This window comes from Pelodiscus sinensis, chromosome 15 (genome assembly GCF_052426305.1).
Source record: "Pelodiscus sinensis isolate ZL-2025 chromosome 15, ASM5242630v1, whole genome shotgun sequence".
In the NCBI taxonomy this organism is placed as follows: domain Eukaryota; kingdom Metazoa; phylum Chordata; order Testudines; family Trionychidae; genus Pelodiscus; species Pelodiscus sinensis.
In genome coordinates, this window is record NC_143066.1 from 41068105 (window position 1) to 41083146 (window position 15042).

Consider the following 15042-nt stretch of genomic DNA (forward strand, 5'->3'; position numbering starts at 1 on the left):
GGTATGCAAATGAGGCGTGTCGATATTCCACGCTTAGCCTCATTTGCATATTTCTGGCGCAAGAAGCCGCGAGTGTAGACATAGCCCTAGGGATCAAGATTCCACCCCCTCCCCCAGGGAACCCATCCCAGAGCTTCCCCACCCGCCTAGGGAAATCGTTTTTCCTGATCTCCAACCTAGACCTCCCCCCCTGCAACTTGAGCCCATTGCTCCTTGTTCTGCCACCTGCCCCCACTGAGAACAGCCTCTCGCCAGCCTCTCTGGACCCCCCCTGCAGGGAGTTGAAGGCTGCTCTCAAATCCCCCCTCACTCTTCTCTTCTGCAGACTGAACAAGCCCAAATCCCTCAGCCTCTCCTCATAGGTCCTGTGCTCCAGCCCCCTCAGCATTTTGGTTGCCCCCATTCCCAGCCCCTGGCACACAGTCTAGGGACACCGTTCCCACCCGTGCTGGCTAATGGCCACCGATGGACCTGTCCTCCAGGGGTGTCTAGCTCCTTTTTGACCCGTGTTGGCGTCCTGGCCTTCGCAGCCGCCTCCGGCGAATGGCTGGGGACAGGGAGAGTCCGAGGGGACTCGGTGGAGCTGCCCGTCCGTTTGCGAGGGGCCCAGTGCAAACCGAGCCGCGCCTCTGTGGCGTCCTCTCCCGGCGTACCAGCGCGGGCGTCAGGCAGGGCAGGCGAAGAGGACGCGCTGGGGATGGAGTCGGCAGCGCTGCCGTCGCTTGCAGCTTTCAGACAGCGGGCAGGGCTTGCTCTCCCGGGCAGTGAGCGGGCACGGGGCTGGATTTTTAAGGGGGGCCGATGACTTCCTGCCGGCTAAGGGCATTTGTCCGGGCGAGGGGCCAGGCGACGCTCGCCCCGCAGGCGCCAAGTGGCAGTGCCCGGGGAAGGATTCTTGTCGAGGCGCAGCGCATCGTAGGGTCGGGCTCCCCGGTAGTTCTGCTGCGCTGGGCGTCGGACGGTTCTGTGGGCAGCGTACAGGAGGGCCGGGATACTGGTTGTGAGTAATCGAAGTGCGTCTCCAGGCTCTTCTGCCTCCACCCCCGTAGTGCTGCCTCCGTCTCTGCGGCTGCGTATGTGGGGGCGGCCTGCCCGCGAGGCGGCCCACGTCGGAGGCTCTGCGTGCTCTGCACAGCAAGGGCAGCCTGTGCTGGTTCGCGAGTGGAGAAACCGAGGCCCGGAGTGGCTCTCCTGGGGCACGCGGAAAGTGTGGTCCGACCGCTCCTGCTGGCCCAAGCCCTGCCTGGGAGCGCTCTCGCCCCCCGCTACTACCCACTGGAGCAGCCCCAGAGCGAGTGCAGTCATGGGGGGGCCCCCTCCCACGCCCCCAAATGCTCCGTGGCCAGCACCCAGTAGCAGGGAGGCGGCCCTGAGGCTCCCGCAGGGGTCTGCTGTGGGATGAATGCCAGAGGCGCTTGGCTTCCGGCCTGGACGGGTGTTTCCGCTTCCGAAGGGGAGAGCGCGCACTGGTAGCTAACGCTCCTGAGCTTGGCGCTGGGTTTTCGCTAGTTGTAGTGCAGTGGGGAGAGATTTCCCGAGGAAGCGTAAATCCCCCCCCAGCAGCTCCCCTAGTAGGGTTGCCAGGTGTCTGGTTTTCGCCTGGACTGTCCGTTACTCGGGTCTCCCGGCCGATTAAAAAAACCAGAAAATACCGGACATGTGAAATGTCTGTTATTTCCCGTTTCCCTCGGATGGAAGCCCGGCAGGGACAATTTTCCCCTTCTGCGTCAGGCGGGGGAGTGAGGAATGCAGGGATATTTAAAGGCACAGTGCCCCCCCCCTTTTTTTAACAACTTTGGTCTCCCCTCCCCCTTTTTTTTTTACCAACAGAATTTTTTCCCAGTGGTTTTTTTTGGGGGGGCGGGGTGGGAAGGTGTTTGGTATGTTTTGTTAAACCATCTGGCAACTCTGTGCCCCAGTGCCTGTGTCCATGGTAGCCTCAGGAGCAAATGGGTTTGCTATTTTTAAAAAAATGCGCTCCCAAATATCAGTCCGACCCACCTGGAACCTTGCGTTTCAGAACCTCTCCTGGGAGGAAATCAACGAGGAGTCCCAGGGCATGTGACAGGCTAACTCCTGTAGCAGGGTGTTGGAGCGTACGCTTTCGTGAGCTCCAATTAGGGATATGTCAGTATACCGGGTGTAACAGTGCATGCAAGGCTTCCTCCCACATTGCTGCCTCTGATACAGAGGCAGCAGTGCGGGGGTGGGGGGAGGTGGGAGCTGGCTTTTAAGCACATGCCGGTTTTCACCTGCCTCCCCACGCCACTGCCTCTGATAGAGAGGCGGGAGGGGGGGGCATTGCTTGCAGGAAACTGGCTTAAAAGCCAGCTCTCTGCTAACACTGGCTTCTTCCCCCCTCTCCCCGCAGGTAATGGTGTAACTGCTGAAAATTTCCAAATTTCCAAAATGACCCTCTTTTTCCCCATCCTGAGCTTGACTATCTTGGGAAATGTGTTAGTCTTGAAAGTGCCACCGGACTCCTTGCTGCTTCTGCTGAAACAGACTCATGCGGCGGCTACTTTTCCTGGGAGGCTACGTTTTGATTTCCCTGGGGGTGCCCCTTTCCTCGGGGAGGCTGCCAAATTGCTCGTGCTGCTGAAGGGGAAGGGTGTCTTGGGGGATTTTCCCCCGCGCGGGAGCCTTTGGAGAGTAGAAACATTTTGAAAGAAAAGCTTAGGAAAAATCCCAGGTTCCTGGTGTTTTTGGGCATGTTGCCCAAACTCTCTGCTTTCAGAAGAGCATCCGAACTGAGACAATGCCTGCATCTGGTGGGGGAATTCCTTTGTGTTGGTTTACACTATGCAACTGAGAGAACAAATATTGGGAGCCAGCACTAAGGGGTGTGGGGGGGGGGCGGTGAGGATGGGTGTCCCATTTGCTGTGTATAAATCTGGATTAGGTTTGCGGTAAACTGAGGTGCTGCCTTGCAGAGCTCCTGCCCTATGTCTTTGAGGGGCAGGGTGCTGGCTGCCGCACCATGCTGGCCAGGCAGGAGCAGTATGCTTGGAACAAGATCTAACCGCGGCCTCTTGCCGAGGGTCGCCACGCGCCAACAGCCGTCCAGCAGGAATGGGTTGCGCCCGCCCTGCTGCGCTTGCCATCTCTGCCAGCCACCCAGCAAGAACCCTAAAGGAGTCACGACAACACTCACCCGATCAGGCCCGTTTCATGCAGCGGCACCGTCTTCTCCCAAGGTGGCCCCTCACGGGAAGCGTTGATGTGACTGATTTCTGGCCAGACACGCAGGACGTGTCGAAGCTGCCTGACCTTCCGACAGTCCTTCAGGGGAGGCCGGGGGGAATGGGCTTACCTTGCTTCCAAAAGACCCTGCAGAAGAATTTCCTTCCACCCCTGTTGGTTAGGGTCATGGCAGAGGGATGGGCCAGCTGTGCCGGGAGCCATGAAGCTGTGAAGATCACAAAGGAAGCCACAGTGCATATTGCTGAGGGGTTGTGTGACACACACACCGCCTGGGGGTGCGTCGCGGGGCCGCCTAGTGGCACCAAAGCCACTTAGAGAATCGTGAGTCTGCTCTCCAGTGTTAGCACCCAGGCAGCTGCCTTGGAGCTCATGCACTAGACGTCAGTGGTCCAAGATGACCAGGGTCTGGCGGTGTTCTGTCTGCAGGGTGCCCCGCCAGCCTAGAACCTCGGCATCTGCAGGGTGCCCCGCCAGCCTAGAACCTCGGCATCTGCAGGGTGCCCCGCCAGCCTAGAACCTCGGCATCTGCAGGGTGCCCCGCCAGCCTAGAACCTCGGCATCTGCAGGGTGACCCGCCAGCCTAGAACCTCCGCATCTGCAGGGTGACCCGCCAGCCTAGAACCTCCGCATCGGCAGGGTGCCCTACCAGCCTAGAACCTCAGGTTGGACCCCATATCAACTAACAACTTCTAGTTAGTTGGCTCTAGCGCGTCCTACAAGATCCACAGTGACATCTGCCGAGACCTGGGAGAGGTGCGCGAGTCTGTTCAAAACCGGATCTCACCCGCCCTGCACCTATGCCGGGTGTAGCTGGATTTAGCTCATCAGTCCTAAAAGAACGTTAATCTTTTGTACTCTGAGCCACAAAATAATCTCCCAGAATCAGCATCGTCGCCGTTCCCACGCTGCTCGGTCTGGGGGCAAATGGCTCTTTTGGTTGCCAGGACATTGTCTTTTCTGGATTGGAGCTTAAACGTTTCCTGCTTCATCTGTCCGTGGTCTGTGTCTCTGCTGAGGGTAATTGTTCTAATTCACTTAGTCCAGAGGAGACCTGGTGGCTGTGGAGAAGCAGAGTCTGTTTGGAGGACGCAGCGTCTGACCTGGAGGAAGGAAATCGATGCTCTGCCGCTGCCTTGTGCAATGAGCACGAGCTGTGTCGCGAACGTGGGCATTTGGCTTTGACTCTGAAAGGGCTCCCGTGGCCCTGGGTTCTCTCGCCGGGGCGGGGCAGCGCGTCGCTGCAGACAGATGCGATTAAGCCCAGGGCCTGTCTCTAGGCTTGGAAGATACAGTGCGTGTTGTGTTCCTTAGGGGTATTGTTGCACGTTAGTGGACGCCTGTGCTCGGGCTGGTGCCCAGTCTGGCATGCCGAATGCAGAAGGTGGGGAGGCCCGAAACCTTGCCCCTCCAGGCGCTGGTTACAAAAACTTCCCCCCAGAACAGGGGCATAGCAAGGGGGAACGGGGACGGGCACCACACTCATCCCCCTCTGCTTCCCCGTCATCCCTCGGCTCGCCTGCTCCTCCTCCGCCCGCCACTGGCTGGAGCCGCCGAGCCGCCCCCAGCCCAACCCCTCCATCTCCGCCGGCGGGTTAGTGCGTGCAGGGGCCTGGCCTCAAACTGAAAGGGGCGGGGGAAGATGCGGTACAAGCTCCTCCCGCCCCCAGGGTCGGGCTCAGCCGGGCACCAAGTTCGGGTCCCCGCCGCCAGACGCAAATTTAGCCTTTGCCCCCAGGTGCATAACACCCTTGATCACAATACACAGATTTTGGGGACTTCACTGCCACCAGCAAGTGCTTTTTGATCCCTACAAAACCCAGGGGTGAACACTTGAAACCACCCCGGGTACCCCGAGCTCTTTTGCCCAATAGAGCTTGAAAAAGAAAAGAGAAAAAACAAGCTGCAGTCTCTGGTAGCTGACCCCTCTGTCCAAGGCCTGCGGACACGCACAGCCAGACCCTCCAGGACACAGGAATCCACCCCTTACCTTAATACAAGCGATTTGCAGTGTTGTTTTCAAGTCGTCATCATCAAATCCAAGTTGAGTCTCGAGTCCCTAAAGTCACTTTCGGTCAAGTCCCAAGTCGAGTCTCAAGTCTTAATTTAAAAACCGTCAAGTCACTTTTGTACAAGCCGTCACTATCGGCCTTTTTGGACAATTTTTTCACCAAGTCGATTTAACAAAATTAGCAAGTCTCAAGTTGAGTCTCGAGTCACAAACAATGAACCCGTGTTGAGTCTTGAGTCACGACACCTCGGCGACTTAAGTCGGACTCGAGTTCAAGTCGTGGGACTCGAGTCAACTACTCTGGTGATTTGTATTACAAAACAAGAGATGAACTTGATAAAGCAGCCTTGGTTGCTAGATGCTACAGAGCAACTAAGGAAAACAAATTAAAAACCAGAGAAAAGTCTCGGCACAATGCTTAGATGGCAGTAAAGGGGGAGGGGAGACAGATTCACACGGAGGAATTCAAACCAAGCTACAAAAGAAAGAAAAATGACCCTGAAAATGACTGGACCCATTTCCCAGGTCGTCACTTCTTATGTTCTCTTGGTTCACTCCGCTCCCAGGCCCTGAATTCCGGGGTGGGGGTGGGAAGCGGGTTGGGGGGGAAGAGGGCATGGCTGTCCTGCATCATTCTGTGCATCTCGACTCCTGGTTTAACTGTCCCCACAAAGAAAGCAGGCAGGGAACCTGTATCCAATTCAAATGTCAACCCTCTCCTGGCCACCTTTGCTAGGTACCTGAGTTAACCCCTTAGTCACTGGGGGCTGGTCAGTCCTCTGCCTGTTCACGACAGCCTGTCACCATCTGACTTCTCCCCTCATCTGGCTAACTCTTTACAGCAGGGTTTCTTCAACGTTTTAAGACCGCGGAACACCAAACAATCTTCTTTTGTATGCAGAACTCCGGGGGAAAGTTGTTGAGCCAAAAAAAAAAAGGGGTGTGTGTGGGGGGTTGTGGCCCCTTTAATTGCCACATGTGTTGTCCCAATCGAGCTTCCGCCTCCACTGGGGGAACGAGGGGGGAGTTAAGAGGCCTCCGCCGCACCTCCGACTGTCTCGAGGCACACCGCTGTGGTGCTGCGGCACACGGTTTAAGAAACATTGCTTTCCAAGCTTCCAGGAAAGCAGCGTCTGCGTGTCTGTGGGCGCTGGCCCTCGCTAATGCCGTGTGTTGATGGATGATGGCAGGCTGAGCGGGCCCTCCCAGCAAAGTCCCGCCTCACTGGCTACACTACTGGCCTTTCCGACTTCCTAAAATTCGTCCTCCTGGAACACGTTGTCGTGTGTTCCTTGGCCGCCCAGCCCGGGAGTTGCTTGGGAAACTGCTCCTCCGCTTTCTTGGGAATTGTTACGGGCTCGTCTTAGGCTGAGGGGCTTGGGAGGGAGTTTACTGCTTTCCACGCTTGCCGTCTTCCCTAGCACCAGAGTGACACAGGCTTGCACAACCCGGGGGCCTTGCTGCTGCTGCATGAGGGCCTTCTGCTGGGGAGCAGGACCTTGGCCCATGTGCTTTCTGGGCTAAAACCTTCGCTCTAGGGAAGCGGTCGGATGGATTACCGTGTTCTTGCTGTGTGTGAATAAACTGGCTGTGTGTGTGTGTGTGTGTGTGTGTGTGTGTGTGTGTGTGTGTGTGTTTTGTGAGTTTCATCTCAGTTCCATCTCCTTCTTGGCCTGCAGGCTTTTCCTGGAGCTGCTCATCTAACTCCTCACGGATGAAGCCCCCAGTGTTGCTTGTCTGTGGCTACCTGACACTGGCCCTGCAGCTGGCCAGGAAGGATCAGATGGAGTGGGGGTTAGGGGGCGGGGCTTGGCTCCAGGGGTGGGGCCTTGGGCAGAAGGGGCGGGGCTAGGGCTTGCCTTCCCCAGCTGGGCCTTCACCCACCACCCCTGGGGGCTCCCTTTCCTGCCCAGCTGACCTGGCCAGGCTTGGTCCTGTTGGGAGTGGGTACCAGCCCGCTGTCCGTCCTGAGCACATGGTGGTTCCTGCGCGTGATCCCCAAGCCTGCAGCTGGGCTGAAGTTGCCTCCAGTCCCCAGGAGCGACTTGAGCTGCTGGTTTGGGCCAAGGGGGCGTGGCTCCCGGCTTTCCGGAGCCTCCAGTGCGTCTCAGTCCACTGATATTCGGTCAGGGCCAGACGATGCAGCGGCTCAGATACACCTCCCGTGGCAGGCGCTGAGCTTGGCGGGTAGCCCGTTCAGTGCCAGGGATTGCCAGTCTATAGTGTGGCCACCTGAGCCAGGGCCACCTGAGCCAGAGCCCCCTGGCCCCCTCTGCGAGGCAGGCTCTGCGTTCAGAAACCGCGCCTGACGCTGCTGGGCTCCAGGGTTAACGCGATGGCCCTGCTACAGGGAAAGGCTCTTCCCTCCCGTCTCTCAGTACTGCACATGTGCAGGGCGGTGGCTTTTATCTTCTCACGAAGCCAGATGGAGAGGCTGGGGTGTGGGCTGGTACGGAAAACGGCCAGTTTCCGAAACACGATTTCTTAAAGCCCCTTGGGGAAGGGCGAGTGAGTGGGAGACGGCGTTTGCTGCCCCGAATGGCGGGATTCAAGATAACCGATGTTCCTTGAACGGGGATTCCAGACCAGCAAACATCCCTGCCTTGAGCAGCGGCAAGCGACAAGGAAACGTTCAGTGCGTGTTTGGTGTGGATTGTACAAACGGCTCTCGAGCTGTGCCGCTTCTCTCTGGGATTTGATGACTTATTCGCCATAGAAGAGCTGCAAATTAACGGCCTCATTAGAGGCCTGGGGAAGCCATTTCCTGAGCTGCAATTTCTAACCTGCCAAAGAAGCAACCTGACAGCGCCGAAGGGTAATGAAATTAACACACTGGCGCCACGGCTGTGCCTCCCAGTGGCACCAGCTCATCAGTAAAGATGGTGAGTTGCCGGGTTGGGCTTTGCGCTTGCGAAATGCTGGTGCCGAAAGCCAGCCCTTGGATTTTGCCCGGCACAGTGGAGACTGAGTAATTCCTGTCCGGTGTAAAGCTCTGGGTGAAGCCAGAGGGAAGAGCTGCTGATTCTCCGTCCTCCCGGCAGGGCGCAGCTGTGTAAGAATTCTGGCACAACTTGCAAAGGCATTAGCACCTGCATAACTTGCGGGGTGCGAGTAATCCCGCTCAGCAGAGCGGACTGGTCACCTAACGAGTCCCATTTAACAAGCAGGCCTGCCCGTCGACCGGTGCAGGTTTGGACCAAAGGGCTTTGGAAGGCAATGGAAAGCTTCCCATTTGCTGACTTTGGGTCGGGCGCTAGATAGGACGATGAGGGTTGGTAGGTCTTTTTCCCAATGGATTTCCATTCCTGCAGCCGGTGTTAGGGAGGCAACACTCGCTGTTCCCGTTGGAGAGCCTTGTACCGCCGCGTGCGACGCAGACGACGTCTCTGTTTCTCTGCACTGGGCTTCATGGAGCTGTGACATGCGCCGTGTGGAAGGCGCTGCGATTCCTTTTCTGCCCTTGCTCATGTGCCCTGCGGGGTTCCCGGACAGGCCAGGAGGGTGAGCGGTGCATGTGTATTTCATGACTTGCTTGCTGTGTAAACGCTGGGAGCAGGCTGACACGCCACCCTTGGGAGGCCTTGAACATCGGCGCAGACGGTGGCTCCCTCGTTTCTCGTGTCACTTGAAGAGGGTGTTTCGACCCGGCTGCCGGACGTGCAGGAAGAACTTAAAGCAAAGACATGGTGCTTTCCTGCGTGGCTTCCCAGGAGTAAGGGGCACAGGCCAAGGTGAGCCCCAGGTTTGCGTGCCTCAGTTTCCCTTCTGCTCGGGTCGGCTGGCTCCAGCCCGTCACAGTCTTTGCCCCGTAACCATCATTCTGCCTTCCGTCCATGATTCTATTCCTCTTGTGCGCTTTTCCCCAGGAAGCTGGCCCCTTTGTCTCCCCCCCTCGCCCAGCCGTGTCATAGTGTACGTTTGTAGAGGCCTTCTCGGTCCCGTATTTCCAAGGAAATGTCACCAAACCTTACATGTCGGGTTTCCATTCTTCACGTGGTTTGAACCCGGTTTCTGTCCTCCATTGTATCTGGCGTGTTCTGATGCTGCCGCTGGTGTTCCGCCATGGTTGGGGGGTCCGAAATGGGTTCCGGCAAACCTCTGTTGGCCCGGGGGAGTGGCGTGTCTCAGAAGATCGGCTTGCGAGGAGGAACGGCTTTGGACTGGCCTGGCTTGACCATTTGTTTTCATTTGTTCTTCGAAGACGGGCATAAAAGCGGGTAGTGATCAATGGCTCGATGTCAGGATGGCGGTCGGTTTCTAGCGGAGTGCCCCAAGGTTCGGTTCTAGGACCGGTTTTGTTCAATATCTTTATTAATGATCTAGATGAGGGGATGGATTGCACCCTCAGCAAGTTTGCGGATGACACTAAGCTGGGGGGAGAGGTAGATACGCTTGAGGGCAGAGAGAGGGTACAGAATGACTTAGACAAATTGGAGGATTGGGCCACAAGAAATTTGATGAGGTTCAACAAGGACAAGTGCAGAGTCCTGCCCTTGGGACGGAAGAATCCCAAGTATTGGTACAGGCTGGGGACCAACCGGTTAAGTAGTAGTTCTGCAGAAAAGGACCTGGGGGTTACAGTGGATGAGAAGCTGGAGATGAGTCAACAGGGGCCCTTGTAGCCAAGAAGGCTAATGGCATATTAGGTTGCATTAAGAGGAGCATTGCCAGCAGATCCAGAGATGTCATTATTCCCCTTTATTCGGCTTTGGTGAGGCCACATCTGGAGTATTGTGTCCAGTTCTGGGCCCCCCACTACAAAAAGGATGCGGAAGCATTGGAGAGGGTCCAGCGGAGGGCAACCAAAATGATTAGGGGGCTGGAGCATATGACCTATAAGGAGAGGCTGAGGGACTTGGATCTGTTTAGTCTGCAGAAGCGAAGAGTGAGGGGGGATTTGAGAGCAGCCTTCAACTTCCTGAAGGGAGGTTCCAAAGAGGCTGGAGAGAGGCTGTTCTCAGTAGTGACAGATGGCAGAACAAGGAGCAATGGGCTCAAGTTGTGGTGGGAGAGGTCCAGGTTGGATATTAGGAAAAACTATTTTACTAGGAGGGTGGTGAAGCACTGGAATGGGTTCCCTAGGGAAGTAGTGGAGTCTCCATCCCTAGAGGTGTTTAAGTCTCGGCTTGACAACGCCCTGGCCGGGTTGATTTAGTTGGGATTGGTCCTGCCTAGAGCAGGGGGCTGGACTTGACCTTCTGAGGTCTCTTCCAGCTCTATGATTCTATGATAAAAGGGACCGTCCTAAAGGATGCACTCAACTAGTGAACTTGCCTTCTCTTTCTTAAACTAAAGAAGCCTTTCACTATCGGTGGTAAATAAGCCAATGGAGGGATGTTAGGAGTTACTGTAGAGAACTTTTCCTGGGTGTCTGGCTGGTGAGTCTTGCCCACATGCTCAGGGTTTAGCTGATCGCCATATTTGGGGTCGGGAAGGAATTTTCCTCCAGGGTAGATTGGCAGAGGCCCTGGAGGTTTTTCTCCTTCCTCTGTAGCATGGGGCATGGGTCACTGCTGGAGGATTCTCTGCATCTTGGGGTCTTTAAACCATCCTTTGAGGACTTCAATATCTGAGATCTAGGTGAGAGGATTATTCTAGGAGGGGTGGGTGAGATTCTGTGGCCTGCACTGTGCAGGGGGTCAGACTAGATGATCATAATGGTCCCTTCTGACCTTAAAGTCTGAGTCTAAGCCCAGTTCCTTCAGCCTTCCCTCCTAGCTCATGTTCTCTAGACCTTGCCTCCTCTACGTTGCTCTTCTCTGCACCTTCTCCGATTTCTCCCCATCCTTCTTCAAATGTGGGGCCCAGAACTGGACACAAGACTCCAGCTGGGGCCTAATCGGTGCAGAGTAGAGTGGAGGGATGTCTGCTCGCGTATCGCTCACCATGCTCCCGTTCACGCCGCCCAGACTCGTGTTGGCTTTTTTTGCCACAGTGTCACACGGCTGACTCCTATTGTCACAGGGAAACTTGCATTCAAGTGCAGAGGTGGCTTTTTTTTTTTAAACTTGCCTTCATATTTGGGCTGCCGGCTGGGGAGGAAAGCAATCCAGCGAAGGGCCACTCAGTCCAGTGACCGTGTCACTTGTGATGGTCCCAGCACAAATTAATGAAACCACCCTGGGATTTGCTTTTCATCATGCGACATCCTGAGGCTGCCTGCCCTTGAGGGGGTGTGTCTAAACTACATGGCTCCGTCGACGGAGCCCTGTAGATTTGTTTATTCGGCAAAGGGAAATGAAGCGGCGATTTAAATAATCGCAGCTTCTGTGACCCGCCAACCAATCGCAGTCCCGGGGGTGCCGGTTCAGATGCATCGTTCGAGATGAGTGTGGGCACTGCCTTTGGAAGAACTTGCCGTAGGCACGTGAGTGTCTCCTCTGGCTTTGTGTGACCAGGGCCCAGAACAATCCTAGAACTCTGGGACTGGAAGGGCCCTCGAGAGCCCTCGACTCCAGTCCCCCAGCTCCCGTCAGGACCAAGCACCATCTAGTCCAGGGGTTCCCAACCTGGGGTACACGTACCCCCAAGGGGTACGAGCAGCTTGGCAAGGGGGTCCGGGGAATATTTGGTAAATAACTAGATTATCCTCATTGAAATATTCCAAAAGTAGTCGTGTGAGTGAAAAAAGTTGTGGATCCTAGAGTCTAGAATGTATTTCCTTTCATATTGAATAGGGGGTACGGGAAGCTTTACTAAAAGCCAAGCAGGTACGAGGACCAAAAAAGGTTGGGAACCCCGATCTAGCCCATCCCTGGCTGGTGTCTGTCCAACCTGCTCTGAAATCTCTCCAGGGATGGAGATTCCACAACCCCCCAGGCAACTTATCCCAGCGTTTCACCCCCTGACAGGCAGGAAGTTTTCCTCACGTCCGACCTCAACCTCCCTGGCTGCAGCTTAAGAGCTTGCCACTGACTCCAACCTTAGCGACTTTGCCGTTAGCTCCCGGGGAGAAGCCTGGGAATTCAGGGCTCACTGTCCTTGGTTGCATCCCTGCTGGCAGCTATTAGTGCAGGTTGAAGATTCGGCCCTGGGGAGGCCACATCTGGAGTGTTGCATCCAGTTCTGGGCCCCCCATTACAGAAAGGACGTGGGCGCATTGGAGAGGGGCCAGCGGAGGGCGACCAAAATGCTGAGGGGGCTGGAGCACATGGCCGATGAGGAGAGGCTGAGGGACTTGGGCTTGTTTAGTCTGCAGCAGAGAAGAGTGAGGGGGGATTTGAGAGCAGCCTGCAACTCCCTGCAGGGGGGGTCCAGAGAGGCTGGCGAGAGGCTGTTCTCAGTGGGGGCAGAACAAGGAGCAATGGGCTCAAGTTGCAGGGGGAGGTCTAGGTTGGAGACCAGGAAAATCGATTTCCCGAGGCGGGTGGGGAAGTGCTGGGCTGGGTTCCCGAGGGAGGGGGAATCTCCATCCCTGGAGGTGTCTAAGTCCCGGCTGGACAAAGCCCTGGCTGGGCTGATGGAGTTGGGTCGGTCCTGCCTTGGGCAGGGGGTGGACTCGGTGCCTCCTGAGGTCTCTGCCGGCCCTGGGAGTCGAGGATTCACAGCCCTCTGTGCCACGCGTCTCATAGAGCCCCCTGCAGAGCCTGGGCCTCTCCTCTCAGTCTGCAGCAGCTGGGGGTTGTACCTCCCCGGACCCTGGATTGTCCGCCCCGGGGGGGGGGGGGGGGTTTAGTGCTCATTCTACTCAGCCGAGAAGCCCGGGTCACAGTCCTCCCTTGACGCTCGCCCTGAGCGCCGCTGCGCCAATCGGAAACGTGCGTGAGCAGCCTCCACGGAGCCTCGAATGAAAACGCGGCTCTGAAGAAAGGCGAGACGACTGCAGCCTGGCAGCCGAAGGCGGCTGCGTCGCCGTGCCTGCTGGAGTCCTAGTAGGGGCCTGCTCGTGTTGCTCAGGCAGGAGAGGGCTTGCGTCTCAAAGCGCCTTCTGTGTCCATGGGGGGCCCAGACGCACAAGCCGCGCCCCTCCTGCGAGCGCCCACTCCTCAACGTGCCATCTGCGCCGGAGCCAAGCGCGCGGAGGCCGTGGCGGGGCTGCCCCGTGTCCCCAGGCGCATTGGCTGGTAACAGTACAGCCACACACTCCCAAGCCTGCTGTTTTCCAGCCCTCCCTCCATCCCGCCGCCTTGTTTGCCGTAGTAAATTAAACTCTGCCCTTAACGCCTTGTGATATCTCGGTTTCTTTTCCTTTGTGATCTGCCCGTGTTAGCACCTTGGGTCTCTGACTCAGCATCCCCGTAAGTCTCTGTTTCTCTTCCAGCCGTGCCGGTGTGAATGGTTAGTAAGAGGGGAGTAAAGATCCGTTATCTTCAGTCAGCCAGCGTAAAGGTTGGAGCTGTACAGAAAACCTTAGGCTATGACTACAGTTCAGTTAGTATTGCCTAAATCAAAGCAGCATTCAGCACGTTGGCCAGGGCACTTTCGGTTAGCTGCCTAGATGCAGCCCAGATCCAGCACCCCATATAAGTATAAAATCATGACGGGTGGGGAGAAAGTGAATAAGGAAGGTTGTTCTTGTTCTCATAACACACGAACTAGGGGGTCACCAAATGAAATGAGTAGGTGGCAGGTTTATAACAAACCAAAGGAAGTTTTTCTTCACACAGCGCACAGGCAACCTGTGGAACTCCTTGCCAGAGGATGTGGTGAAGGCTAGGGTGTTAACAGTTCAAAAAAGAACTAGATAAATTCATGAAGGCGTGGTCCGTCAGTGGCTGTTAGCCAGGCTGAGCAGGGAGGGTGTCCTAGCCTCTGTTTGTCACAGGCTGGGAATGGGCGACAGGGGAGGGATCACGTGAGGATTCCCTGTTCTGTTCCCTCCCTCTGCGGCACCTGGGCTTGGCCACTGTGGGCCGACAGGACACTGGGCTGCATGGCCCTTTGGTCTGCCCCAGTCTGGCTGTCCTGATGTCCTTATGCTATTTGCCTTCGCCTTTGAAGCTAAATCTCCATTATATTGTCCAACCCTCTTGCCTATCTACCGATGCTCTTTCTGTGCTGCGCATTCCCCTGGCAGAGGTGGAAGTTGGAGCATGGCAGGACGGTTTATACCCGAGGTAACTCCAGAGACTCCAGCATCAATGATGCCCAAGTGAATTGGATGTAGCCTACCCAGGCGCTTCGGGATGCTCGTCCATGAAGTAGTTCTGAGAGGTGACCTCCGTTGATACCACGCGGCAGGTTGTTCTCAAGTTCCACCGCGTCTCATTGAAACGCGACCTACCGTGGGAGTTGTGGGCGGCTTTTCGGGGAGACGTAACCGCCAAGGGCTGTTCCTTCTGACCGATGAGCGGGAGTGCAATTTTTGCGAGGCTTCCTTAATGAGCTAATTAGCCTGTCACACACAGGCAGGAAACGAAGTGTAACGAGCCAGCACAGTTCAGTGCCCCGGTGGAAAAGCCCTTCACTCCTGATGTAGCGAGGTGCAAGTCTTTGATTTACCTTTTGATTGACATGTTCACTGCGTTCTCTTTGCAGTTTGCTGCTTCGTCGTGCACAAGCGGTGCCATGAATTTGTTACTTTCACCTGCCCGGGTGCTGATAAGGGTCCTGCTTCTGATGTAAGTAAATTCAGCGGCCGATCTCCTGGGGGGAGGAGGGGGGGAGGTTACAATGTCAAGTCGCTGGTGAGCCAGCTTGCCTGTCAACATTTCAACCTCTGCTTGAAACTGGTAATTGTGCAGGCCAAGCCTGAAGATCTCCCCTCTGCAGCTATTCCCCTTGTCTCTGGCATGTGCAACAATGCTTTGGAGACGACCCCCCTCTCTCCCCCACCTTTGGTTGGGATTGGTTTAGCCCGGGAAGCAGGAACTGTGAATTTTGCCTCCGTG

The 15042-nt window shown here is 56.3% G+C and overlaps 1 protein-coding gene across 2 annotated transcripts in view; it reads left to right on the forward strand.

The window, feature by feature from the left end:
- The window catches only part of PRKCB (protein kinase C beta), a 249261-nt gene that overhangs the window by 80859 nt on the left and 153360 nt on the right, over positions 1-15042 (forward strand). For both annotated transcript variants that reach the window (XM_075899914.2, XM_075899913.2), the window contains exon 3: positions 14690-14772. In XM_075899914.2, the coding sequence (XP_075756029.1) occupies positions 14690-14772 (83 nt within the window). The remainder of the gene's footprint in view (positions 1-14689; positions 14773-15042) is intronic.